The sequence below is a fragment of the Gadus chalcogrammus genome, chromosome 4 (genome assembly GCF_026213295.1).
Source record: "Gadus chalcogrammus isolate NIFS_2021 chromosome 4, NIFS_Gcha_1.0, whole genome shotgun sequence".
Lineage (NCBI taxonomy): Eukaryota > Metazoa > Chordata > Actinopteri > Gadiformes > Gadidae > Gadus > Gadus chalcogrammus.
The window spans coordinates 7,716,126-7,741,125 of record NC_079415.1 but is presented as its reverse complement, the minus strand read 5'-3'; the positions used below and the strand labels follow the sequence as shown (position 1 = coordinate 7,741,125).

The window sequence follows — 25,000 nt, the reverse complement described above, 5'->3', positions numbered from 1 at the left end:
GTTTGTTAGACTTGCGTCACTGTTTCTTTTAAATGTTTAAGAAGAGAGGAAGTCGATCATACTTTTCATCCTGTCCAGAAGTTCGGCTGTTGATCGATGTTTTTCAAGCTTAGTTCATGTTTCTGATCTCCTCAGAATCGACTGGAAGAGAGCAAAGCTTTATTCAGGACTATTGTCTCCAACCCCTGTTTCCAAGAGACCCACTTCATCCTCTTCCTCAACAAAACAGACCTGCTGGAGGAAAAGATCCCACATTCCCACTTGGCGGACTATTTCCCCACGTTCAGAGGTCTGACATACGATCAATGATGACTCACGATCAATGATATTGATTTAAACCTGCATTATGTCCTTTTTTTTTTAGAAAACAGCTATTTTTTTTGTTCTCTCACGACTAAAACGTGACCATCCAGGGGTCAATCTATCTAGGGAATGTTTCTCTATGAACCTCGAACCCCACTCTTGATGCTAGTTTCGTCACATAGGAGACTAAAACAAGAATTGGTAATAATAAATTCGGCTGTTACCCGGCTGAAAGACGTGCAGGCAGCAATCCGGTTGCCTTGGTTGCCTTAGTTTCAGTAGTCAATAGGTGCGTTTCCATCCCCCTGATTTTATGCGAACTTTGAAGTATCGAATCAGTAAACGGTGATGGAAACACCAACATTTGCATAAAAATCCTCTAATTCCCAAAAAGGTTTTTCCGCTCGCTTGAGGTGGTTTTTGAGAAATGCGAAAGAGAGTAAATTCGCAAAATTGGAGATGGAAACACACTTTTCGAAACAGCTGTGACGTAGCGAACTTTGAGCACACAGGACTGACAGTCTTTCCGATTTCCGCATAACGACCGGCCATAGCAACCCTGCCGACATCAACATGTAATGTCATCACCCTATTCTGCTCCAACCACTTGATGGAAACGCACCTAATTCGAATTACTTTTTTGCGAACTTTCTAAAGATTCGCATCACCTTTTAGATGGAAACGCAGCTAATTAACGCATGTCTCTTCGACGTCATTCACAAGTCGTCTACAACTCTTTCACCCAGGGCCCCGGGGAGACGCTGCTGCAGCCAAGAAGTTCATCCTACAGATGTATACGGACCAGCACGCCGACCACATGAAGACCCTCTACCATCACTACACCTGCGCCACAGACACGGAGAACATCCGACGGGTATTCGTTGACGTCAAAAACATTGTCATGGAGATCAACTTCAACCAGTTCAACTTAACATAGTGACTGAGAAAGATTGGGAGTCGTCTTTTGTATGTTTTATTTTTTTGGGTGGGGGGGGGGGTTGTGCATTCTGTTGCAGATAACAGAGTTCTTATTACGTCTTCCGCTATGGTAGCTGACAACATGCCAAAACCTGAAGCCAGTCAATGATAGAAGTTATGACCTCCCAGGTGGCTGCTGCTGAGTCAGCTTTATCTTTCTGGTTTAGTTAAGTTACTAATGTGAAATGAATGTAGTCATGTTTGATAATGCAAAAGTCTCAAAGGATCTCCAAGAGCTAATTGGGGCTTACTGGACTTCGAGGTTGCTATGTCTTGTGACATATTACTTCACTGTCCAATCGCTTAGTCAGCTAATTCCGAGGAGATAAGGATGCACCATACTTGCCTTAAAGACTTCTCTTCTTGGTAGTGTATATGTAGGGTATATACTTCCTTCCTGTGTTCCTTATAAATATTTATTAGAGGAACAAAATGTAGTACATTTATATTTAGAGCATTTTTGCAGACACTTTTATCCAAAGCGACTTAAAATAAGTACATTTGTCAGGAGAAAGAGAAACAAAATTGTATTGCTGTCGTAAGGATGTTCATACAACAAGTGCCAAGCACTTACATAGCTAGGATAAGATGCTACACGATGCCAAGTTCTATTTTTCAGCATCACAAAGTACAATAGACAAAAAGTGCCAGGACGAACAATGAAAAGAAAAATACTCGTTAAAGTATTTTATAAGTAGGTGTTTTAGGACGGGAGTTTCAGTTTAGATTATTTTCATTTTGCTTTATGATCAAATGTAATGGTTGCACATTTTTTTACTTTATCATTTAATAAATATTTTAACAATTCATGTCCTGGTATACATACAAATGTTTTGTTTTTTAAACAAAAACAATCATCAGAAGCTACTGTGTATGATAGATCCAGCTACAATTGATGACCAGCGGATACAGCGTGTCAGATTTACCTAAAAGCTTTGGGGGTGTGGCCGATTTGGCCGGCAGGTGCGACCTTTGTACCAAACGGGAGGGAACTACACTAGACTCTTGTTATCGTGCAACCTCGGGGCGGGGGCGGGGGCGGGGAGAGAGGGGGTTCAATTACCAAGACAGAAAGAGGTAAGGTACAGAACGGTCCGTATACCTCGCTTTTTACCCCATTAGTTATACTGAACATTTGATTTCGATGGACGGATACGTGTCCGCGGCCTATGGTGTTTTTATCAATGGTTTGATTAATGACGCTCACTGGTGAAAGACGCTGTTCAGCGTTTCAGGAAATTGCGTTAGGCCTATAAGTTATAAGATTTGAAAGGGTATGCTATAAATAGCCTACTATATTATATTATAGGTTTTTTATATTTATTAATAAACCGTACGCTTGAATCTTTTAAACTTCAACTAGCTCACAATCGACATTATCTCTCTCTCCATATACTGTGCCAACGCACTGCTTCTTTGAGACTGTGCAGAGCCATTCTAGCAGGTGATTGCCCTTATTTGGTCATAGCCTAGATCATGTGACCACAAAATGGTGGAAGCTGCGAGCTGTTTGTAAGCCGAGCATCTCTGCGGAGAGACGGGAAGAAAAGATTAGGCAAAGGGAGCTGGGAGAGCCCATCCATGCTCTGAATCAAAGCAGGTCAGCAGTTCCTGTGCAGCAGAGGTGAGTCAAATAAAATGATGTTTGCTTTGGAGAAAATAGCAACAAGGAGGGGGGAAAAGGGATGGAAGGGTCTCTCTCTCTCTCTCTCTCTCTCTCTCTCTCTCTCTCTCTCTCTCTCTCTCTCTCTCTCTCTCTCTCTCTCTCTCTCTTTTCTAGCCGGGGGAGACAGGAAGAGAGAGGATGGAGGTAGGGGGAGGGGCTGCTAGTCTCGGCACAGTGGTCCTAATAGAGATGTGATGACGTTAGTTGTTATCCCTCCATGGAGGATGGAGGGAACAGCTGATGCTGACTCCCCCCTCCATCCACCCCTCCTCCCCTGGATGGGTTGGTTGGCTCGTTTCTTTTCACAGATGACACCGACAACATGACATCATCGCCATCATCACCATCCATAAATCTTAAGATTTTTTATGTTGTTGTCTTGTCTGTGGTTTCGCTAAGACTGTCCTGTTCTCTACAATCTGGCAGCCGCTTCCCCCAGAGAGGAAGTCGGCTTTCTGTCCTTACGTGCCTGTGACCCATGGGAAATTTGCATCAGAGCTGACTCTCTGTCCTGTCCAAGACTGGACATTTGAATTGAACAGCAGAGGCGTGTTTTCTTTTTTGTGTTTGTGTGTGGGTGCGAGTGTTTGTGCGAGGGCCTGAGTCTCTGTGTGTATGTGTATAGATATAAAACAACCAAAACTCTATTCCTCATGGTCCAAATTGTTTAAAATTGATACAATGAACGAAGTCATCATAGGCAAGGCAAGAAACGATCACAGAGATGGTGTTATAACACATGAAAAGTCAGCGCATTGACTCCATTACAACTTTTGAACTAAAATCTTTTCAAGACAAACTGTGTCAATATAATCATTGCTTTAAAGTTCCACGAGAACTGCTTCGTTTATTTAATCGAATATATGTTTGTATCTACTAAATCAGGAGTGTTGTGTAGCCTACAAAGCAATAAACATAATTGGTATTATTATGATGTTATATCTGTATTATTATCCTCGTTGTACACCCTTTTTGAGGTCATCGTCTGAGGACCCTAAGGTTGTGTTTAGGGTGTTTCTACCTTATATTTGTGTGTGTGTGTGTGTGTGTGTGTGTGTGTGTGTGTGTGTGTGTGTGTGTGTGTGTGTGTGTGTGTGTGTGTGTGTGTCTGCACCTTGGTCCCCACAAGTCAGCAATGAGTGATTTGAAGTTAGTGCGTGTTCTTCTGTGTGTGTGTGTGTGTGCGTGCGTGTGTGTGTGTGTCAGTGCGGTGCGCCTCTTCGAGTATGCTGAGTCCATGATGAATTTGAAGGGAGCGTAGACCTGACACGCCACTGTCATCCGTCACACGCTCACCAAAGTGTGTGACCTCATCCCTAGAGAATAATCCCACCTCACACTATATCCCTATTTCATCACCAACGGATTACGCCATCCAGATCACATTTCATGATTTTAGTCCCCCTATTTGATGAATTATTTTAATCTTGCGCTTTGTTAGTTACTTTACACCGTCGAGGATGTCTCAAATTGCCGGCCTTCTCATCTTCCTTCATGTGCTCGCATGACCAATAAACAGGAACCATTGGCTCTTGACAGGTTCTTCCAGGTGATGTGTGCCTGCCTCCCGAGTGTAAGATGAGCACCACTGACAGAGACTCTAGACCAGGTGAGACCCCACCAAAGCACCTCGCTGACCTGAGAGATGGTTCTCTATTTTTCTCGCTCCAAGGTTCCATATTGGATTGAGTTGCTTGTAGTTATTCATGAATCTTCTCTTTTTTCGTTGTCAGTAACAGCACGCTCTTCCCTTTAACGGTTCCAAATCAATGTGCGTCAAATTCAATGATTGGGAACAATAGTCAACTGAAATGATATCGACGGGATGTTGCTTGACCACCCTAAAAAACAATGCGCTCAGATTCCACAGAAGGATATTCAATGTCACCGTAATAATAATAATAATATCATTTTAATGAGAGTAACTTATATCTAATAGTAATTGTTGGTAACTGTGGTGTAAGCGGAATAGACCATAATAAAAATAATTAGATAGATAGATAGATAGATAGATAGATAGATAGATAGATAGATAGATAGATAGATAGATAGATAGATAGATAGATAGATGGATGGATGGATGGATGGATGGATGGATGGATGGATGCATACATACATACATGCATACATACATACATACATACATACATACATACACACACACACACACACACACACACACACACACACACACACACACACACACACACACACACACACACACACACACACACACACACACACACACACACACACACACACACACACATACATACATACATACATACACATACACACACACACACATACACACACACATACACACACACATACATACATACATACATACATACATACATACATACATACATACATACATGCATACATACATTTATATCAGCAATACCCGCCATGTATCAGAACCAATTGTGATTCATCGTTCCTTTGAAACTAAAGATGATTGCACCATCTATACTATATCTATGTATATATGATCATAATATATAACGTTCCCCGTAGCCCCTCCAACCTCGCTCCCCCTGCAAGGGGGAGGAGGAGGAGGAGGGCCGGCCCAGAGGAAGAAGCTGTCCGCCCCCCCCATCAGCCTCTCCCTGGACCAGAGCGAGGACGAGCTGGGAGAGACCCCCGACGACCTTGACATCGACGTGGACGACCTTGACACTCCGGACGAGGGCGATAACCTGGACTACACCGACCACGAGATGGACTGGGACGGTGGGTCAGCGTCGCCGGCCCGGACCCCCAACGGGGGCCCCCAGGGGCCACCGCGTCCAGGAATTAAAAGCGCCACACATAGAGGGTTTAAGCTTGTTAGCTAAGCTAATGTTGTCGTCTTTCTCTTTGCCCGAGCGGAAGTAGCTCAGGAGGCAGAGCCAGTGGCGGTCTTAGGCACGGGCGAAGCAGGCAGCCGCCCGGGGCGCCATATTTGTGGGGGGCGCCAAATCACTTCGGGGGCGCCACGAGCAGTAAAAAATAAAAACGGGCCGCGAAGCGGTTTTCAAAGAAGTATATAACATTGTGTGGGGAATTGGCTATAGTGGCGCCCCCCCCCGTAGAACTGCCACTGGGTAGAGCGGGTTGGCCGGTGATGGCAAGGTTGCTAGTTCGATTCCCGGCTCCTCCTAGCTGAGTGTCGAGGTGTCCCTGAGCAAGGCACCTCATCCTAGCTGCTCCTGACGAGCTGGCTGTCGCCTTGCATGGCTGACGCCGCCGTCGGTTTGTGCATGAATGGCTGAATGTCAGGCACTATTGTTAAGCGCTATATAAACGCAGTCCATTTACCAATACTTTAATGCAAAAATATTTATGGATAATATGATATTATAATATTATATTCTGCCAAACCACCAACCCCTCGGGATGTTAAGCATAAACCATCTCAACAATATGTAGTCCCTCGAGACACGATGACAAGGTTGTGTTTTGGGGTGTTTGTTTTAACCAGATCCCCGAGCAGCCAATAGGAGCGGGGCGAGGGAGCCGGTGGAGCCAATCCCGACGTGCAGCGCGGAGGAGGAGCGGCAGGAGGGCCAGCTGTGGCGTGCCGTGGTCATCGGGGAGCAGGAGCACCGCATCAACATGAAGAGCATCGAGCCCTACCAGAAGGTCATCTCCCACGGAGGTAACTCCCACACACACACACACACACACACACACACACACACACACACACACACACACTCATGGAACGACACAAGTCACCCTGGCTTTGTGCCGTGCGTCGAGGTTTCGTCGACGTACTGTATGGTGAGAATGACTGTACGTTAAGATAAATGTGTATCGGTCTTTTATCTCAAGGCTAGAATGATATAGTGTATTTTAGGAACATTTCTATATATATATAACTATTTTTTCGATCCGATAAAAGATATATCCTATATACATATAATTATATATATATGTATATATCGATCTTTTATCGGAGGCTTACAAGCCTGTAGGATCTAATTATATCTATAGAAATATATATATATATACTGTATACAGTATATAACAATTAAATAAAACTATTTCTCTGTGCTTTCTTTTACCTACTTTTCAACAATGTCGTCAAGGTTACTATGGTAACGGAGTTCACGCCATCATAGTGTTTGCCGCCTGCTTCCTGCCAGACAGCGATAGCGAAGATTACCACGAAGTCATGGAGAACCTCTTTCTGTGAGAGACACACACGGACACACACACACATATATGAACGCAAACACTCACACTCACACATACACATCAACGCAAAAAACAGACTTGAATGCACATACACACACATTCATACATCAACATGCTCACAATAACGCACTCAAGCAAACACACACACTCATCAACACACACACAAACTCATACACATATTAACACACTTCTAAAAACTGTGGATGGGAAGTTCTAATCATCATAAACCCTTAGTTGAACACCCTTTTAAACGAATGGCCCATTGAGTTTGTAAGAAGATGTATTTTGTTGTTGTTTTCTAGGTACGTCATCAGTACACTGGAGCTGATGGTAGCTGAGGACTACATGATCGTGTACCTGAACGGCGCCACGCCCCACCGGAGAATGCCCGGCCTCGGTTGGCTGAAGAGATGTTATCAGATGATTGACAGACGGTTGGTCCAATCCATTGTATCCATCAGTGCATGGCCTCAAATTGTTTTCAAACTGTACCATTAGCATAATTAGGTGCTTATTACGCTTCTTTCGCCAAGTCAGTTACAAGTACATAATGACACTGATAAACAAGGCCTTTCTCACGCAACACAAGCATATAAGGGGTACAGTCCAGAGACAGGTCATCAAGGGGCAGAGATTGGCTGGGCGTTTCACTCAAACTGTCGCATAGAGATGGGCTGCAGGGCATTGGGTTTCCCCTGGGACTGGAACAACCTATTCACCACCGTACCATCCTTCCCCTCTCATATTCTGACACCTGCTCCTTCATGTCGTCTGCAGACTCAGGAAGAATTTGAAATCCTTCATCATTGTTCATCCGTCGTGGTTCATCAGAACCATCCTGGCCATCACACGGCCCTTCATCAGGTAAACTCCTCTGCTTTTCTCTAAACCGCACACAATATCGACTTCAAAACCACTGTTATTGTAGAAGATGTCCAGGGTGTATACATTAGATGCATAGCTGATTTAAATTCACTTATCAATTGAATCGAGTGAACATGGTGTGTTCATGTGTGTGTTTGTGTGCCTCTGTGTGTATGTGCACACGTGCATGTTTCCATGTATGTGTGTGTGTGTGTGTGTTTGTGTGTGCGTATGTCTCTCTCTCCGTTCCTATCACAGCACCAAGTTCAGCAACAAGATCAAATACGTGAACAGCCTGGATGAGCTCCGAGAATTAATCCCCATGGAGTACGTCCATATCCCAGAATGCATCATTAGGTGAGCTTGGCCGACCACGCCGTTTCCCCCGCTCACCCTGTGCATCCCAGTCCGTATCAATCTCTGTATTTATGCTGACGTCGCTCCACCTCTCACCCCCCCCCCCCCCCCCCCAGGCTTGACGAGGAGCTGAAGGAAGCCACGGAGAGTTCCAAGTAAGCAACGACTCGTTTCTTTGTTTATTTTGCTTTTGCGCCTCGTTGCTTCACCACAGTGCCTCGGGGGAGGTGCGCACATGCGTTTTTAAATAAGTACGCACGCGCGGTTTGCTGAAGCGCCGCTAGCCCCAACGAACACACTACAGCGCTCAGTTAGCCTCTGGCCGGAGCTCCACCTCAGCGGACGATTAGCCGTCTTGTGTGTTACATGTCGTTAGCCTCCCAGCATAATTGCCTAAGTCATATTTTGGCCAAATTGTGCTTTCAAACCTGACTCTTCTCTCCTAGGGCTGCTGAGTCTCTGTGCCTCATTGAACTAATCCTATTCACTATATCCAATCCTAAGCCAATCAATGCAATTTTTAGATTCCATAATCACTATCTGCCTACGTCGGCATTTTTTACGATAAATACAAGCTGAACCTTTGTATATGACTGAGGCAATTATGCCATGAGGCTAATATGCACAAGTTAGAACTTCTTAACTGGTTCTTTCTTCATTCTTAAAGTGTGAGTGCAACCTTTTTAAAGTGTGTGGGCCCGCTTTGGTAAAGCGAGCGTCCGACTTATAAAACGTGCTGATTACTCTCTGCGTCAACTTTGAGGCGATGCACGTCACATTACCAGAGGACTACTTGCCCTGTTTCAGTTCAATTATGTTTTCTGAGGATCCATTGATCTGCCGGTGCACCGGAGGACAGAAAGATCTTTCAGACCACTTTGCTGTGGTCTCATATATAGCGAAGAAATACACATAAAGGGAAAAGTTGCTTTTGCTTTCATCCATCGTAAGGCTATGATATAACGACCTGCCAATTAATCAGCTGCACTTTACTAGTGCCGCTAAGAGCTGTAATTATCATTATTAATATATTTCATTATAATGAAGTGTTCTGCGTTCTTGTCGAGTGCACTCGGATTCACAACACACAAGAGGTGTTCTTGCAGCGTATTGCAATATATGAACCCCCCAACCCCCCTTTCCTTGTTTGTTTGTATCAGAATTAACAGTTTTCTTCTGGGGCCGGAGCCAAGTGCTAGCAGGACGCAGAAGTAAGTATTCAAAGTTGAAAGTGGAGGAAGAGAAACAGCATGCATATTTCAATGTTGCGTCAACCTTATAAGAACGAGGTCTAACAATGTCTTCCTCATATTTTGTTTCTTTTCCTCCTCTTTCAAGCAAACCTGATGAAGCCGGTGTCAGCCCCTCCTAAAGTCACACTCGCGCACACACACGCACACACACACACACACACACACACACACACACACACACACACACACACACACACACACACACACACACACACACACACACACACACAGATCACCACAAGACTAGATTATGTTCCAGAGATCGTCATCTTTGTCGCTGTATTCTTGATGCTGTCAGCTGGGAAACTGAGGGCAGGTTAAGTTTGTGTTTGTGTCTGGCGTTTCTGTCACTCAAGACCTTGGATTCACTTATTCCCCGTTTATATATTTATATATATAAACACACAGATACATACAGACGGACACATACACACACTCACTCAGACAAAGAGTCCTACCCAAGGCAAGTTTTGACACAAAGAGACTGCAGTATCTGGGACTTTGCTTATAACCAGCGTAGGTGAAATAACTCTCGCAGCATATTTCTTCTCCGGTACATTGTCTATGAAATGGCCACAGATGAAAATGATAACGTTTTGTGGATCACCTTCCATGAGTCGTTTGTCTGCCTGTCGAAAAAAAACGAGTTTCGTTGTGATCGTTCCTCTTGGGGATGTTGTCAACAAAGAAAAATGTAGAATTCTCCTCTGCCAGCACATTGAACTGCTACCACAGACCATCCTTGTTGGCAACACGCTTGGCAGAGTCAGCCAAGTGCACCGCTGTGTGATTCTTTTAAAAAAAATCCAAGCGACAGTGTTGTATTTGTACGCATGAGTGCCGAAGATTTACCGACTTTAGTATACGTGTGCGTGTGTGTCAGTCCGTTTCTGTGTTACTGCATAAAGTCGGTCGTTCGGTGTGTCGGCGATGGGTGCACTTAACCAGGGGATATCAGTGCACTAAAGCGGCTGAAATATGAAAACCGGTGTATATGTAACACAAAATAAACAATCATTCAAATAAGGTTGATCCTGATCGTTGTTGTTCTATAATGAAAGACACACAATGTATATTTATTCCACCCCTAGCCTGAAGCTAGGCGTTGTGTGCCGCTACGTTGTGTGTGTGTGTGTGTGTGTGTGTGTGTGTGTGTGTGTGTGTGTGTGTGTGTGTGTGTGTGTGTGTGTGTGTGTGTGTGTGTGTGTGTGTGTGTTTATGTGTGTGTGTACTACATCTATCTGAATACGTGAACCTGAGCCGTTGGTCCTCTATGAGAGCATGTTGGGTCCCATCCATGAGTGTTGGAGTGTCTACGTTTGGTTTGGGAAAGTGTGTGGACGTGTGTATTTTAAGTGTGTGTGTGCGTGTATACAGCTTATATATATAAGCTGTCTTAAGACCCAACAATTAAACAGGGCGTTTCCGAAGCACAATATCCTAAAGGGGCTCTGCGTGTGTGTGTGAGTGTCTGTTTGAGTGGGTTGTGGGTAGTATGTTTGTTCATATGTGCATGTACCTTGTAGATCATAGATAACCCCCCCCCCCCACACACACACTACTCTTCTACCACAGTTCACTGGGGAAAACGCCATAGACTTATCGACTCTTGTCTATTAAATCAATAAATGATTTATCTCTGACTCTCGGGTGTGGTGTTTTTATTTGTATTCTCTATATTAGACGGGATGAGTGGAGCCGGGGGGGTTAAAAGTAGGAGAGTTTATTTGAATTGAACACCAGTGCATTTTCTAATTAAAAGCCACCTCAGCAAACAAGGGAGAGTGCGTAACAGAAAAAAAATGATAGCTACTTTAAAGTGCCACTTCAACACCACAAGCGTCTAAAAGATAAATAACATGATAGAGGAAAAAATTCACAAAGCAGGAGTGTGAACGCCCATGAAGACTATCTTTCATATCGGAGGGAATATTCACATTTCCCCAGACTGCAAGGCACCCAAGAATATTCCTGTCACACATTTAGCATATTTTTGTGAATGGAAAAAAAGCGACACAATACACACCAGCTCGTTATAAACCGCTTTTCATCTACCGTCTTCGTCTCGCTCGGCTCCGCAGTTACAGCGGAGAATGCGGCTCTCGGCGATCAGCTCGGAGAGAGAGAGAGAGAGAGGGAGAGGGGGCGAGAGACAAAGTGCGGCAGTGGAAGCAAAGACACGTCAAAAGGACAAAACTCCCACCCCACCGCGTCAGGGCTCCTCCGCTTCACCGGAAGGCGTAGCTCTCGTCGTCGTACTCCAGCTCGTCCTCATTGTCCTCGCCGGGCCGTCCGTAGCGGAACTTCCTGTACACCGTGCCGTCCTGGCCCATATACACGATGTCCTCGTCTTCGTCCTCGTCGTCTTCGTCGTCGTCGTCGTCGTCCGCGGCGCCTTTGCCCCTCCCACTGAGGTCGACCAGCTGGGACTGGTGGGAGGACGAACCCCCGCCCGCGGAATTCGAGAAGGCGCCGCCGCCGCCGCCTAGCTTCTCGTAGCCACGCGGTATGATGATGTCAGGCTGCGAGGTGGTCTTGGAGCGCGAGTGTCTGATGAAGATGACGAGGCCTCCCAGGCCCAGGAGCAGCAGGAGGCCGCTGGTGACGAAGAGGGCCAGGTTGCCGCCAGATTTGTCCTCTTCCTCCTCGTTCCTGAAGGCAGAGTTGGTGCCGAGAATGCACTCCCCTAAGAGTTAGGACGGATACAGGGAGAGTTAGGACGGATACAGGGTGTTGGAATGCACTCCCCTAAGAGTTAGGACGGCTACAGGGAGAGTTAGGACAGATACAGGGTGTTGGAATGCACTATCCTGAGAGTAAGGAAGCATGCAGGGGGTTAGAATGCACTCTCCAAAGAGTGAGGAAGGCTACAGGGTGTTGGAATGCACTCTCCTAAGAGTTAGGAAGGATACAGGGTGTTGGAAGGCTCTCTCCTAAGAGTTAGGAAGGATACAAGGTGTTGGAATGCACTCTCCTGAGAGTTAGGACGGATAAAGGGTTAGGGTTAGGGTTGGGGTTTACCCTAATGGGTTAGGGTTGGGGTTAGGGTTACCCCAACCCTAACCAATTTCTAAACCTAACCTAAACTTAAACCTCAACTTAACTATCTCTAACCTAATGCCTACACTCAACCATCTCAAACTAATACCTAAATGTAACCATCTCTAACCTAATAACTAAGCCTAACCATCTATAACCTAATGCCTATGCTTAACCATCTCTAAACTATAACCTATACTCAACCATCTCTGAACTAATACCTAAACCTTGTGTCAAACAGCCAATCAGAGCGCGGTTCTGGGCAGCGTGGGCGGGCCTTAACCAGGAACAGCGGGTATTAACCCAATCAGGCGGAGTAAGGCCCACCTTGAGTCTCGGTGCAGTTACAACAGTCCTGCTGCTGATGCTGTGACGGACCCCCAGGGGACACCGCGCTCCTGCGCGAGGCCCCGTCCTCTCCTTCTTCTTCGGGCTCCTGAAGACGGCAGCAGGGCAAACAGCGCCCTCCGGCTGCCAAGATGGCCAGCACAGGACACTCGGTGCAGTTCCCCTCGCCAGGGCCCCGGCACTCCAGACAGGAGCCGTGGCAGTCCTCACAGCCGTTACCGGAGTCCTGGGAGGGGGCGACACAGCGGGGTACAGGGTGTGTATTGAACGGGGAGACGGTGGAACTGGGTAGGGTAGGCATGGTTTATTATTGTCTGTGTGGCGAAGGGGAGGTTAAAACTGTTTTGATTTTGATAGTTATTGATTATTACGATCCTATTTATACTTTCGTCGAAGCCTCAATTACAACTATAATTCATTAAATAATGTTATTTATTTAATTGTACTTCCTTACTTTGAGTTATAGTGGGTTATGGTTATGCTGATTGTTATGCGGTCAATCATCACTTCCTCTTCTCTACATATTTGTTGTGTGTTTTATTGCGATCCGGATTGCGGAAATGTGTGAGTGAACAATAGCTACCTGTAGTGTTGGATACTGTCCAAACGCGCACATGGATTGACAGGCGCCGTTCGTAAAGCTGTAGCCGTCGTGACAGGACTCGCAGCTGCGTGCCTCTTTACCTGCAGGGACGACAAGCAGAAGCTGATACTTTCTTTACAGAGTGATGTCTACCAAGAGTGTACAGGGGTGAGGCACTGTGATACCAGGATGTGATCTCTGGGGGAACGGGTTTCAGTAACGCTGGTAATGCATATTTTGTAGATAAAGTTGTAGATATAGTTTTGTTTGGGGAAGTTTTGATGTTATTGTAGCGCATGAAGGAGAGATGTTCCGGTAACCCTCTTTTGTCATAAAACATTTTTTTGAAGACACACACACACACACACACACACACACACACACACACACACACACACACACACACACACACACACACACACACACACACACACACACACACACACACAGCATTTATGATTGATATTGATGCGGAAATGCAGAAAATGCAGTAAATGCAAATGCATTTCAAACACAAAAAAAAAGATAGGTAAAGAGAGAGAGAGAGAGGGGGGGGGGGGGGGGGGAGAGAAACCTTTGACCCCTTGAGGACATTGTGATTGGCTGACACATTTGGACAACAGCGCATCATAAGTCAGAGCGTCCTTCATTGTGCAGGCTTATTCCGTGAATGTTACGCCATTGTTCCCGTAAAAGGCTACGTCACAACTTTATAAGTTGTGGCGGTAATATTACACGTCTTATGCAGGGAAATTGGCGGAACGCATTTGCTCACATTTCGATCCCAGCCCCCAATCACACATGCAGCCTATGTCTAAGCTTATCCGACATAATATTTACATGGCTAGTTTACTAATTGGACTCCAGTATGACTCTGGGAGTGTGTGCTGGTTTAAGCAGCCTCACCTGGCGGAGTCTGATTGGACTCTGGGGCTGGGTAAGGCTGCACACCTGTTGCATTTTAAGCAATCAATATGCAGAGGTTAAACCAGGTTAAATCTTCACAGGCACTCGGGAGATCTCCCGAGTGCCTGCTCCCTTATTTATCTAGAGATGCTCAAATGAAGTCTCCTAGGTGGCTTGTAGCATTGACGTTTGCTACAATGACTTTTTGAGTTCTCCCCGGTCTTCGTGTGTGGAGGGCAGCCACCCGTCTCACCTATGCAGGTCTTGCAGCTGCCGTGGCAGGGCTCGCAGAGGTGGTGGGTGGGGTCGCGGTGGTGGTCCGGCGGGCAGGTGTGCAGGCAGCGGCGCTGGCTCCGCAGGTAGAGGAGACCGGGGGCGCAGCTCAGGCACTCGCTGTCCCCTCCGCCCTGACACTCCCCGCAGGCCGCGTCACACCTATGGCACGCCTGGGACGCTGCGTCGCTATAGTGACTGGCAACGGGTAGATGGGGAGAGCGACAGAGATTTTTTTTATTGTGGTTGTCGCTGTTCATTTGTGTTCTGTTTCCGCGCAGCGCACCATGAATCATTTATGAGTATATAATTAATGAACTATGAATAATGGAACAGACATAATGAAATTATCAGGGAAACATATATAATGTCATTTGAAAATATATGTGTATCATTTTATTTTGAAATGCGGTTAAAAACCTGCTCATTCTCAGCTTAAATATCCACTAAATGAAAACAATTAGTTGATGCAATTCTAAAGGTTCCATATAATGACTACATTACATATATCATATAATTCCTATTTTACAAATAATTACTTAAGCTGGTCATTATGGTGTGGGGCTTCTTCAAAAAACGTAGAAGATGAATAATCCACCTAATTCTACACATTCTCTGTATTAGAACTACAGACATACCCTACTCAATTTGATCAAACTAAAGAAATAGCCTATATACTCTGTATATCTAACTACAGAAAAAGCTCATATACTCTATTTATGACATGGCTCATATACTGTACTCTGTATTTGATCTAACTACAGACACCAATACTCTGTATTTGATCTTACTACAGACAGCCTATATCGTATTTTGTAGCCGTTGATATAACACGCAGACATTGTTCGAGAGATTCCATGGACGCTCACACTGGTCTTTAATCCACATGGGGTCTTTGAAGCACAAAATGTATTATTAATATATATTCATGCAACAAAATGAATATGTGCATGAGAAAAGCCCCCAAACCACAGAGTGCTTCACAGTGAACAAAGTAAGTTACTGTGCCGGCGAAAGGGGGAATTCCACGCTCGGCTGACTTCTGATAGAGGAGGGAACAGCAGTGCTGAAACACCAACTCCGTTTTCCCGCCAAAAAAAACACACACGCAGCAGCGCTACCTAGCGTGACTTTAAAGAACATTGAAAGGTGACATGGTATACCACCAGGTGTGAGTGTGATTAGCCACTACACTCCCACTTGTGATGTCACAGGAGGCAGACTTTCAAAACGGCTTGTAACGGCTAATCACACTCACACCTGGTGGTTTAATGTGTCCCCTTTAAAACCACGTGGTGCTGGAAATCCACGAGTCAACCGTCATGTACTCGGGTGGTTCCCAGGGCCGGGGCGAACGCTAAACTCTGGGGAACCCCCCCCCCCCCCCCAACGCCCCCCGTCCGCAGATATGCCTATTTTGTGTGTTCTTTCTCGGAGGGTAAGTGAAGGTAAAAGGATAATGAGTGAGATTAAAACAGCCCTTGTCTCAATTTGTATTCCTAATGTTCCCTATTTGTTCTCTCTGGGGTATTTAACCGCACATCAATTTAATGCGCCGTTAATTTAACGCTCGCAACTGCCACAGTATAAATAAAATCCCGTCTCATTAGCATTTTGCGGGGAGGGGGGGGGGGTAATTAAACTCAATCCAAATGGACCTGTTTCCACACAATAAACTTCTGTGTGCAAAATGCGACGCGGCAACCTAAAAAAAACAACAAGGAGAAATGTACCGACGTAGATCCATTTTACGCCGCCGTTTTTACTATTCCCCATTGTCCAATGTGACATTTCGGAGTGTGTTATGTGTTTCCTTCCTTCCTCGCACCAAACAAAAACCAAACACAAAGTCCTTGTACTGACCCGTTGCCTGCGACACGTGACAGCCTGCCTGTGACTGTGAGGAACTGCTGTGTTTCTGAACTGACCCGGAAAAAGAAGGGCAGCTTCACGTATGGAATGACCGGTGAAACGAGACACCACCTGGCCCCTTACCTGGCCGGGCAGCTCTCTACGCAGTCCTGGCCCTGCCTTAGGAGGTGGGCTTTGCAGCGGACACACTCATGGCTGTGTTTGCCCGTGCAGGACAAACAGAAGGGGTGGCACGGATCACATCGGTGCTCCCTGTCGTCCTGGTAGTAGCCGGTAGGGCACGAGTCCACGCAGGAGCCGTCTGCAATGCACACACACACACGGACACACAAAGATGGGGAGACGCACACACGCTCAGACATGCGGAGAGACACACACATGCACACACACACACACACACGGACACACAAAGATGGGGAGACGGCGAGACGCACACGCGCTCAGACATGCGGAGAGACACACACATGCACACACACACAAGGACACACACAGACATACACAGAAACACACACACACTCACAGACAAACACATATACGCACACACAAGGACCCAAACGCGGACGCATGGACACACACGCATACCCACACCGAAGGAGACACACGCACACGCACACACACACACACACACACACACACACACACACACACACACACACACACACACACACACACACACACACACACACACACACACACACACACACACACACACACACACACACACACAGGATTATTCGTCACAGCTGCATCCTGGAACATTTTGCCTGTGCAGACAGTAATGGTTTTATTCAGTGTGGGAAAGTCTTGTAACGTCTATAAAACGTGCTGAAGAAACGTGTGAGAGCACTGTCTTGAACTTGATAGGGCTTTAGGCAGTGCTTACTTGAGTATTTTAGGCCATTTTAACAAGTCCTAAATGAATTGAACGCTACCACTGATTAGATCAGAGAAGCTCAGTCTAATTGTTTTAAAGTCGTGGCTCCACGGCACAACACACCATTACCATTTAGTGGATACTTTTATCTTTAGTGTCTCACCTCAGCATTGATTGATTTTGTTATTTTTCAGATTCCGTTAACAAACAAGTAGGGCTGACGCTCAAGGATGCCTAGAGATAGACTAGACGTTGGGGTTCGAACCAAGATCCTTTGTGCTGGGAGTCAAACAACTCAACTCCCTATACCTTTAATGGCCAGCTCAACACTCTGAGGTCATTTAACCTTTATATTCTGCATCGTTAGCCTCCTCGCATAATTGCCTAAGTAATTTTTTGGCCAAATTGGGATATCTTACCTAACTACTCGCCTCATGCTGCTGATTCACTGCGCCTCATTGGCTGTATCCTAAGACAATTAGAGTGCTTTTTACATTCCATAATCACTATCAACCTAAGTCATCTATTTGACTTTTTACGCTTAATACAAGTTGAAACTTCAAATATGACTTTTCTATATTTTTTTAATTGCTTATTTTATATATATATGTATTCGGCAAATGTGGCAATAATGCTATGAGGCTAACGATATTAGGACCCTGTGGACGCGTGGCATGTTCCCACTCACTGAGGAGCATGTGCTTGGGGTGGCAGGCAGAGCAGTGGGTGGTCCCCGGGCCGGAGCACTGGTGGCAGTACGGGTGACAGAGGATACACTCCCCGTGCTGGTCCAGGTAGCGGTGGGGCGGGCAGTGGGGGGCCGGCGGCAGGCAGCGGCCCCTGTCGTCGGGCCTCTGGTGCGACTGGCAGCTGACACAGGAGTCGGGGCGAGGGCCCAGGCAGGTCAGGCAGGAGGGGTCGCACTCTGGGGAGAAGGACGAGGTTAGCCTGGAGGCCCCTTCAGTTAGCCTGGAGGCCTTTCAGTTAGCCTGGAGGCCTTTCAGTTAGCCTGGAAGCCCTTCAGTTAGCCTGGAGGCCTTCCAGTTAGCCTGGAGGCCTTTCAGTTAGCCTGGAGGCTGTTCAGTTAGCCTGGAGGCCCCTTCAGTTAGCCTGGAGGCCTTCCAGTTAGCCTGGAGGCCTGTCAGTTAGCCTGGAGGCATTTCAGTTAGCCTGGAGCTCTTTCAGTTAACCTGAAGGCCTTCCAGTTAGCCTGGAGGCCTTTCAGTTAGCCTGGAGGCCTTTCAGTTAGCCTGGAGGCCTTTCCGTTAGCCTGGAGGCCTTCCAGTTAGCCTGGAGGACTTTCAGTTAGCCCGGAGGCCTTTCAGTTAGCCTGGAGCTCTTTCAGTTAACCTGAGGGCCTTCCAGTTAGCCTGGAGGCCTTTCAGTTAGCCTGGAGGCCTTTCAGTTAGCCTGGAGGCCTTCCAGTTACCCTGGAGGCCTTTCAGTTAGCCTGGAGCTCTTTCAGTTAACCTGAAGGCCTTCCAGTTAGCCTGGAGGCCTTTCAGTTAGCCTGGAGGCCTTCAGCAGGCGCTGTCTGAGTGGACTATGTCCGTACTGTCAGTGTTATCTGATCATGTGTGTGACTGCTATTGACTATGTATGTACTTTTATTGAGAATATGCACTGCATTTGTACAGCGTCCTTGGGTACCTTGAAATGCACGTTAAATTAAAATGTATTTTTTTTTTTAATTATTATTATGCAGAGTGGCTCAGCAAGAAGGGGGTAAGAGCCGCTTGCTCAGTTAGGATGCCTAAGACACGTAGGATATATATATATACTAAACCGAACTAAATATATACCAACTATATATATATATATATATATATATAAAGTACACTTGGGCTGTACTACAGTAATACACTAATCGAATGTCGCAATGATGGCTTAATAACGAAAAACAAAAGACTGAAACAAGACCCGGGTCTTTATAGCATAAATAACCGGTTTGAAATGGGAGTGTATATAAAGTATCGAGTATTCCCTCACAAGCTCAGCCCGGATGTCCAGTTACAGCGAACAGCACTGTATCACAGTCTGGGTTTCAAGAAAGCCTTGTTACGCTTCACACTGAACTATGTTGACACGTTGGTACTATGGCTGCAATCGCTCGGCTGCTCAACGCTTGGGTTGTGCCACTTAGAGACATAATTGTTTTGGAAATCAATCTCGCTCATCTGCCATCAAAGCCAGTTTGTTTCTCATCGAGCAGATGGGGAAGAGAGGAGAGACGCCTCATACCACGATGTTACATCATTATCTTTGATGCTTCAATAGTTCTAACAACCATTTGGATCTGTGAATAATGACAAGTATAGGATTACGTACTCTCATAAGCGTGAACCCTAAAAGATAAAACCTGCAGAAGGGGAGAGTGGAGCCCCCTCTCCAGTGAGATGCAGGCTGGTTACTCCTATAAGTGAGATCAATGAAACAGCCTATACGTTAATGGTTAAATGTAGCGTACCTTGGCTGAGAGTCGGGGCGGTTTAAAGAGGAAAAACGATAAATGCAGGACAAGCATTCATTTTCTCAGTGATTGAACATAATGAGGGCGCGTCTTTTCCACAATTAGTCTTGTGTACAATCAGTCTTGTGCACAATCGTATTAAGGTCACGTGATCTGCTCCTGTAATTGCTAGTTGCCATCCGACAACAAGGTAATGGTACTGCTCCTCTGCCCCACATATATATATACTGTATATATATCCACTTATACACATATATACATACATATACAGTATATACACATAGACACACACATATATATAAAAATACACATCCTTTTTATGTGTCAAATAAAGTAAAGTGTAAGAGTTAAAGTAAAAAAAACAGATGCTATTGTTGGTAGGTCTTCTAGGATTTTCAGAATAGTGATCGATGCAATTTTCTCACTGCGTCTAAAATAATGGAAGCCTGTCCCAAATAAAGGTTCAGATTTTGATTAAGGTAATGATAATGAAAGAAAATAGAACCTGTGCTTATAGATTACGTTTAATGGTAATGGGAGCAGTATACTCGGCTGAACTTGGCTGTATAACCATATTAATAGTTGAACGCTGCTTCAAATCACATTAAATAGCTGAAGCCTTAAATACACATAACCCCCAAAGTCATGTCAGGACAGACACAAATTGTTTTTGATGGATGCGGTCCAAAATAGACTAGTGGTTTCCTATTTAACATAGATTTGATACAGCCATGTTATATATCGGAAGCTGCTTGTGGGGCTCAGAACAATATGATTCTAATTGTTGCTAGTGTCTCGCTGCCAATATGAGGGAGCACATAATCCCTGTCTGATCCCAATGGTTGTTGAACGTTTGTCACCTTTGCACTCTCCAGTGAGGGCGTCCCGGTAGAAGTGGGCGGGGCATCTGGGCCGACACGCCCCGTTGTGGAGGGAGGCGTCGGGGTCGGAGCAGGTGTCACAGTCGTTGCTGCCGGGTCCGTCACACAGCAGGCAGGTGGGGTGGCAGCCCCCGCAGACCCTCTGATCCGCGTCGTCGTAGAAACGCTCGGGACAGTCGAGCACACAGTGGCCTTCGTGGAGGAAGTGGTACTCCTCACATTCTGCCAAAATAAAAGCGCAGGGGGTTGGGAAGGTCAAAAATCAATTTTCGAAAAAAGGGCAAATGAGTATTTAACTGCTTTTGGTTATATACATCCATTATTCGAATATAATCAGTTCATTTGTCTCCAGGTCTTAACAAAATGTAAAAAGAAAAGAAAAGAAATATCCTGTCATATCATGTCTTCGCTCGTATTTGTTATCAGTTAACGATACCAATAAATATATATATATATAAAAAAAAAAAAAAAGACATTAAAAATAATAACCATATAATCCCAGATTTAAAAGCACAGTTCCAATAAACCCCGTCCGTACCGGTGCACTGTCCGGGCGGGGTGCATCGCTGGCAGGCGGGGGGGCAGCGTAGGCAGCCCCCCCCCTGGGCGAGGTGGTCGGGGGGGCAGGTGGACACGCAGCGCGTCTGGAGCAGCAGGAGGGGGGGCTGGCAGCTCAGACAGTGGGTGCTGTTCTGCCCGCAGGACGCACAGCCCTCGGCGCAGCTGTGACACACCTGGCCCACGGCGTACCCCCTGTGGAGAGGGGGCGGGGGTTAGATGGGCCAAACAGGAAGTACTTCCCTCCCCGAGCTTCCTTTTTTGATGCCATGATTTAAAGGTGACATATTTTATTCCACCAGGTGTGAGTGCGATTAGCCGTTACAAGCCGTTTTGGAAATCTGCCTCTTCTGACATCACCAGTGGGCGTGTCCACCTAGATCTGTGCTGGATAGATCAGTCCACCAGGCTACCCAGTGGACTGTAGCGAACGTTGCTCATCTATCCGTCACACATCTAGGTGGACACACCCACTTGTGATGTGTCAGAAGAGGCAGATTTTCAAAACAGCTTGTAACGGCTAATCACACTCACACCTGGTGGAATAATATGTCACATTTAAAGAACGATTCGATAATTTTTTTACTGAAAGTCGATATTTTGCGTGTGCAGACACAGAAAACACAGTATCGATAGTGTGTCACCATTGCGCCAATATCAAACATATACACATGTGGCTACAGGCCAAACACAAACACTAGTTTAGGGATCGCAGCTCCGGGCAGAAGGGGACGTATTCGGAGAGTAAACAAGATTCTGAGAGTAATCTATAATTCATTTGGACGCTTTTTCCACGACTCAATCAACGAGCCTCGAACGTTTTTTTGGGTCGCAAGGACGACGTCCGCACTCACGAGGCGAGAAGATCCATGGGTGATGGTTTTTTTTGCACCAGCTGTTGCAAATATGGTAATTACCTCTCTGAGTATTCATCGTGGCCAAAAGGAACGAGATTCAGCCAAGAGAGAGAGAGAGGCTTTCGCAAGGACAATTCGACAAATACCATCTGACAGTTCCATCTGAAGTGATGCCACCGCACGATAATGAGACCCGAGGAAACGAAGCGGAGGGAAAGTAAACTTTTGACGACAGGGTAGAGTAACACCGATTTTAAGTTTTGCCTCGTCCTCCATTGTCCCCCTTTTCTCCCCTCTCAGCTCGTTTGTCTGACTCAACTGTCAAACTGTGTGTGTGTGTGTTGTTGTGTGTGACTGAGAGTGAGAGAGCGAGAGAGTGTGTGTGTAGGTGTGTATGTGTGTGTGTTTGTGTGTATGTGTGGTGTATGTGTGTGTGTGTGTGTGTGTGTGTGTGTGTGTGTGTGTGTGTGTGTGTGTGTGTGTGTGTGTGTGTGTGTGTGTGTGTGTGTGTGTGTGTGTGTGTGTGTGTGTGTGTGTGTGTGTGTGTGTGCTAGTTGTGATCCTGACAAAGTAACCTGGCCTGGTGGACAAATGACCCACTTTCCAACTTTCAACTCAGTGTTTTACACAAAGGCCTCCTTAAATATGTGTGGACTTTGACTGCACGATAAATCTTCATTACACTTTTGAGCAACCCCAAAGTCATCTCCTTTACTCTAATGTGAAACGTATGCATTTTTTGTATTGTAAGACTAAATGCGTATTACAGTAAGTGAAGTATTACAGGTACTTTGTATTTTAGGATATTCTAAATATTGTTCTCATGTATGTTGTTATTATAGAGTTAAAACATCTCACTTTGCATCGTGATCCAATGATCGCTTTCAAACCTCGAAGAGATTCACACTGATGACCTTAACCCTGACCCCCTGAAGAGAGATTCTATACCACAGACCCTTAACCCTAACCCTCTATTGAGATTCTATACCACTGACCCTAATCCTAACCCTCTATTGAGATTCTATACCACTGACCCTAATCCTAACCCTCTATTGAGATTCTATACCACTGACCCATAACCCTGACCCTCTATTGAGATTCTATACCACTGACCCTCTTGAGAGTTTCCATACTACGACCCTAACCCTGACACTATAGAGAGATTCTATACCGCTGACCCTAACCCTGACCCTATAGAATGATTCCAAACTCGTTGACCCTAACCCTGACCCTCTGGAGAGTCATACCACTGACCCCAACTCTCTGAAGAGAAACCACTGAAGAGAGACCGCTGACCCTAACCCTCTATAGATAGAGTGCTGAAGAGAGACCGCTGACCCTAACCCTGACCCTCTATAGATAGAGTGCAGAAGAGAGACCACTGACCCTGACCCTCTTTAGATAGAGTGCTGAAGAGAGACCGCTGAAGAGAGACCGCTGACCCTAACCCTGACCCTCTGAAGACAGAGTGCTGAAGAGAGACCGCTGAAGAGAGACCGCTGAAGAGAGTGCTGAAGAGAGCGCTGAAGAGAGAGCTGAAGAGAGACCGCTGACCCTAACCCTGACCCTCTGAAGACAGAGCGCTGAAGAGAGAGTGCTGAAGAGAGACCGCTGAAGAGAGACCGCTGAAGAGAGACCGCTGAAGAGAGAGTGCTGAAGAGAGACCGCTGAAGAGAGAGTGCTGAAGAGAGACCGCTGAAGAGAGACCGCTGAAGAGAGAGTGCTGAAGAGAGACCGCTGAAGAGAGACCGCTGAAGAGAGACCGCTGACCCTAACCCTGACCCTCTGAAGACAGAGCGCTGAAGAGAGAGTGCTGAAGAGAGACCGCTGAAGAGAGAGTGCTGAAGAGAGACCGCTGAAGAGAGACCGCTGAAGAGAGACCGCTGAAGAGAGACCGCTGAAGAGAGAGCGCTGAAGAGAGAGCGCTGAAGAGAGAGCGCTGAAGAGAGAGCGCTGAAGAGAGACCGCTGAAGAGAGACCGCTGAAGAGAGAGCTCTGAAGAGAGACCGCTGAAGAGAGAGCGCTGAAGAGAGACCGCTGAAGAGAGACCTCTGACCTGTCACACTGGTGGACGCAGGTCCCGCCCTGCAGCAGCCAGGTTGCTGCTGCCTGGAGGGGGGGCTGGCAGTGGAGGCAGCGCTGGGCGTCCTCACACTGCACGCAGCCGGGGGCGCACGCCTGGCACACACCCCGCGCCACGTCCTCAAAGCTGGCCGGGGGACACCGGGACACACACGTCCGCTGCCGGGTCAGGTAGCGGCCTGGGGGAAGAGGAGAGAGGTGACTGGGATGGACGTTGCAGGGTAAGGGTAAGGGGATGGCACACATGCATCGTCAACACATACACATACGCACGCGTACGTAAAAACATCTACACAGCGAGTGTCGAGTGTGTAGATGTGACTGTGCTAATCGTACCAGTGAAAGGTTGAAGGGGTTGGTATGCATGGCATACGCTCACACAGCGACTTATCGACACATGCACACAAACGTACACAAACACATCGAGGAGTTGTCTGGGTGTGTGAGTTTGACATCAGTCTGACATTATATTACCTTCCGAGTGTGTCTCGGTATGTGAGTTTGATATCAGTCTGACTTTGTGTTAGAGTTGCAGTATATCTGGCTGTGTGAGTTTGACATCAGTCTGACTTTATGTTAGAGTTGCAGTATGTCTGGCTGTGTGAGTTTGACATCAGTCTGACTTTATGTTAGAGTTGCAGTATGTCTGAC

At 46.3% G+C, this 25,000-nt stretch overlaps 3 protein-coding genes across 4 annotated transcripts in view; 2 read left to right on the top strand and 1 right to left on the bottom strand.

The window, feature by feature from the left end:
* LOC130380837 (guanine nucleotide-binding protein subunit alpha-14-like) overlaps positions 1-1,253 on the top strand; it is a 5,356-nt gene extending 4,103 nt beyond the window's left edge. Inside the window, exons 6-7 of the mRNA XM_056588200.1 lie at positions 136-289; positions 1,050-1,253. Of these exons, the coding sequence (XP_056444175.1) occupies positions 136-289; positions 1,050-1,240 (345 nt within the window). The 3' untranslated portion in view covers positions 1,241-1,253. The remainder of the gene's footprint in view (positions 1-135; positions 290-1,049) is intronic.
* Positions 1,254-2,332: 1,079 nt separating this feature from the next.
* prune2 (prune homolog 2 with BCH domain) lies at positions 2,333-11,260 on the top strand. Of its 2 annotated transcripts, none has more exons than XM_056589405.1 (11): positions 2,333-2,358; positions 4,487-4,556; positions 5,468-5,683; positions 6,414-6,590; positions 7,024-7,126; positions 7,435-7,566; positions 7,910-7,996; positions 8,255-8,353; positions 8,470-8,508; positions 9,514-9,564; positions 9,692-11,260. In XM_056589405.1, exons 2-11 carry the CDS (start codon positions 4,526-4,528, stop codon positions 9,723-9,725), a joined length of 969 nt encoding a protein of 322 aa, XP_056445380.1. In that variant the 5' UTR covers positions 2,333-2,358; positions 4,487-4,525; the 3' UTR covers positions 9,726-11,260. The 2 variants fall into 2 exon arrangements, with proteins under 2 accessions (XP_056445380.1, XP_056445379.1); XM_056589404.1 differs by lacking the exon at positions 2,333-2,358 and adding an exon at positions 2,369-2,905.
* A 54-nt stretch (positions 11,261-11,314) lies between these two features.
* Positions 11,315-25,000, bottom strand: part of LOC130380512 (proprotein convertase subtilisin/kexin type 5-like) — a 27,652-nt gene continuing 13,966 nt past the window's right edge. The window contains exons 17-25 of the mRNA XM_056587747.1: positions 24,324-24,528; positions 21,391-21,605; positions 20,832-21,074; positions 18,190-18,426; positions 16,751-16,928; positions 14,736-14,953; positions 13,577-13,677; positions 12,973-13,219; positions 11,315-12,292 (exon numbers count right to left, since the gene is read on the bottom strand). Of these exons, the coding sequence (XP_056443722.1) occupies positions 11,835-12,292; positions 12,973-13,219; positions 13,577-13,677; positions 14,736-14,953; positions 16,751-16,928; positions 18,190-18,426; positions 20,832-21,074; positions 21,391-21,605; positions 24,324-24,528 (2,102 nt within the window). The 3' untranslated portion in view covers positions 11,315-11,834. The remainder of the gene's footprint in view (positions 12,293-12,972; positions 13,220-13,576; positions 13,678-14,735; positions 14,954-16,750; positions 16,929-18,189; positions 18,427-20,831; positions 21,075-21,390; positions 21,606-24,323; positions 24,529-25,000) is intronic.

Bases quoted from the DNA above. Each gene is read 5' to 3' on its own strand.
- prune2 (XM_056589405.1), top strand. From the start codon at position 4,526: ATGAGCACCACTGACAGAGACTCTAGACCAG. The intron at 6,591-7,023 runs GTAACTCCCACA...AATGTCGTCAAG, and splicing joins GAAGGTCATCTCCCACGGAG to GTTACTATGGTAACGGAGTT. The intron at 8,509-9,513 runs GTAAGCAACGAC...TGTTTGTATCAG, and splicing joins GAAGCCACGGAGAGTTCCAA to AATTAACAGTTTTCTTCTGG.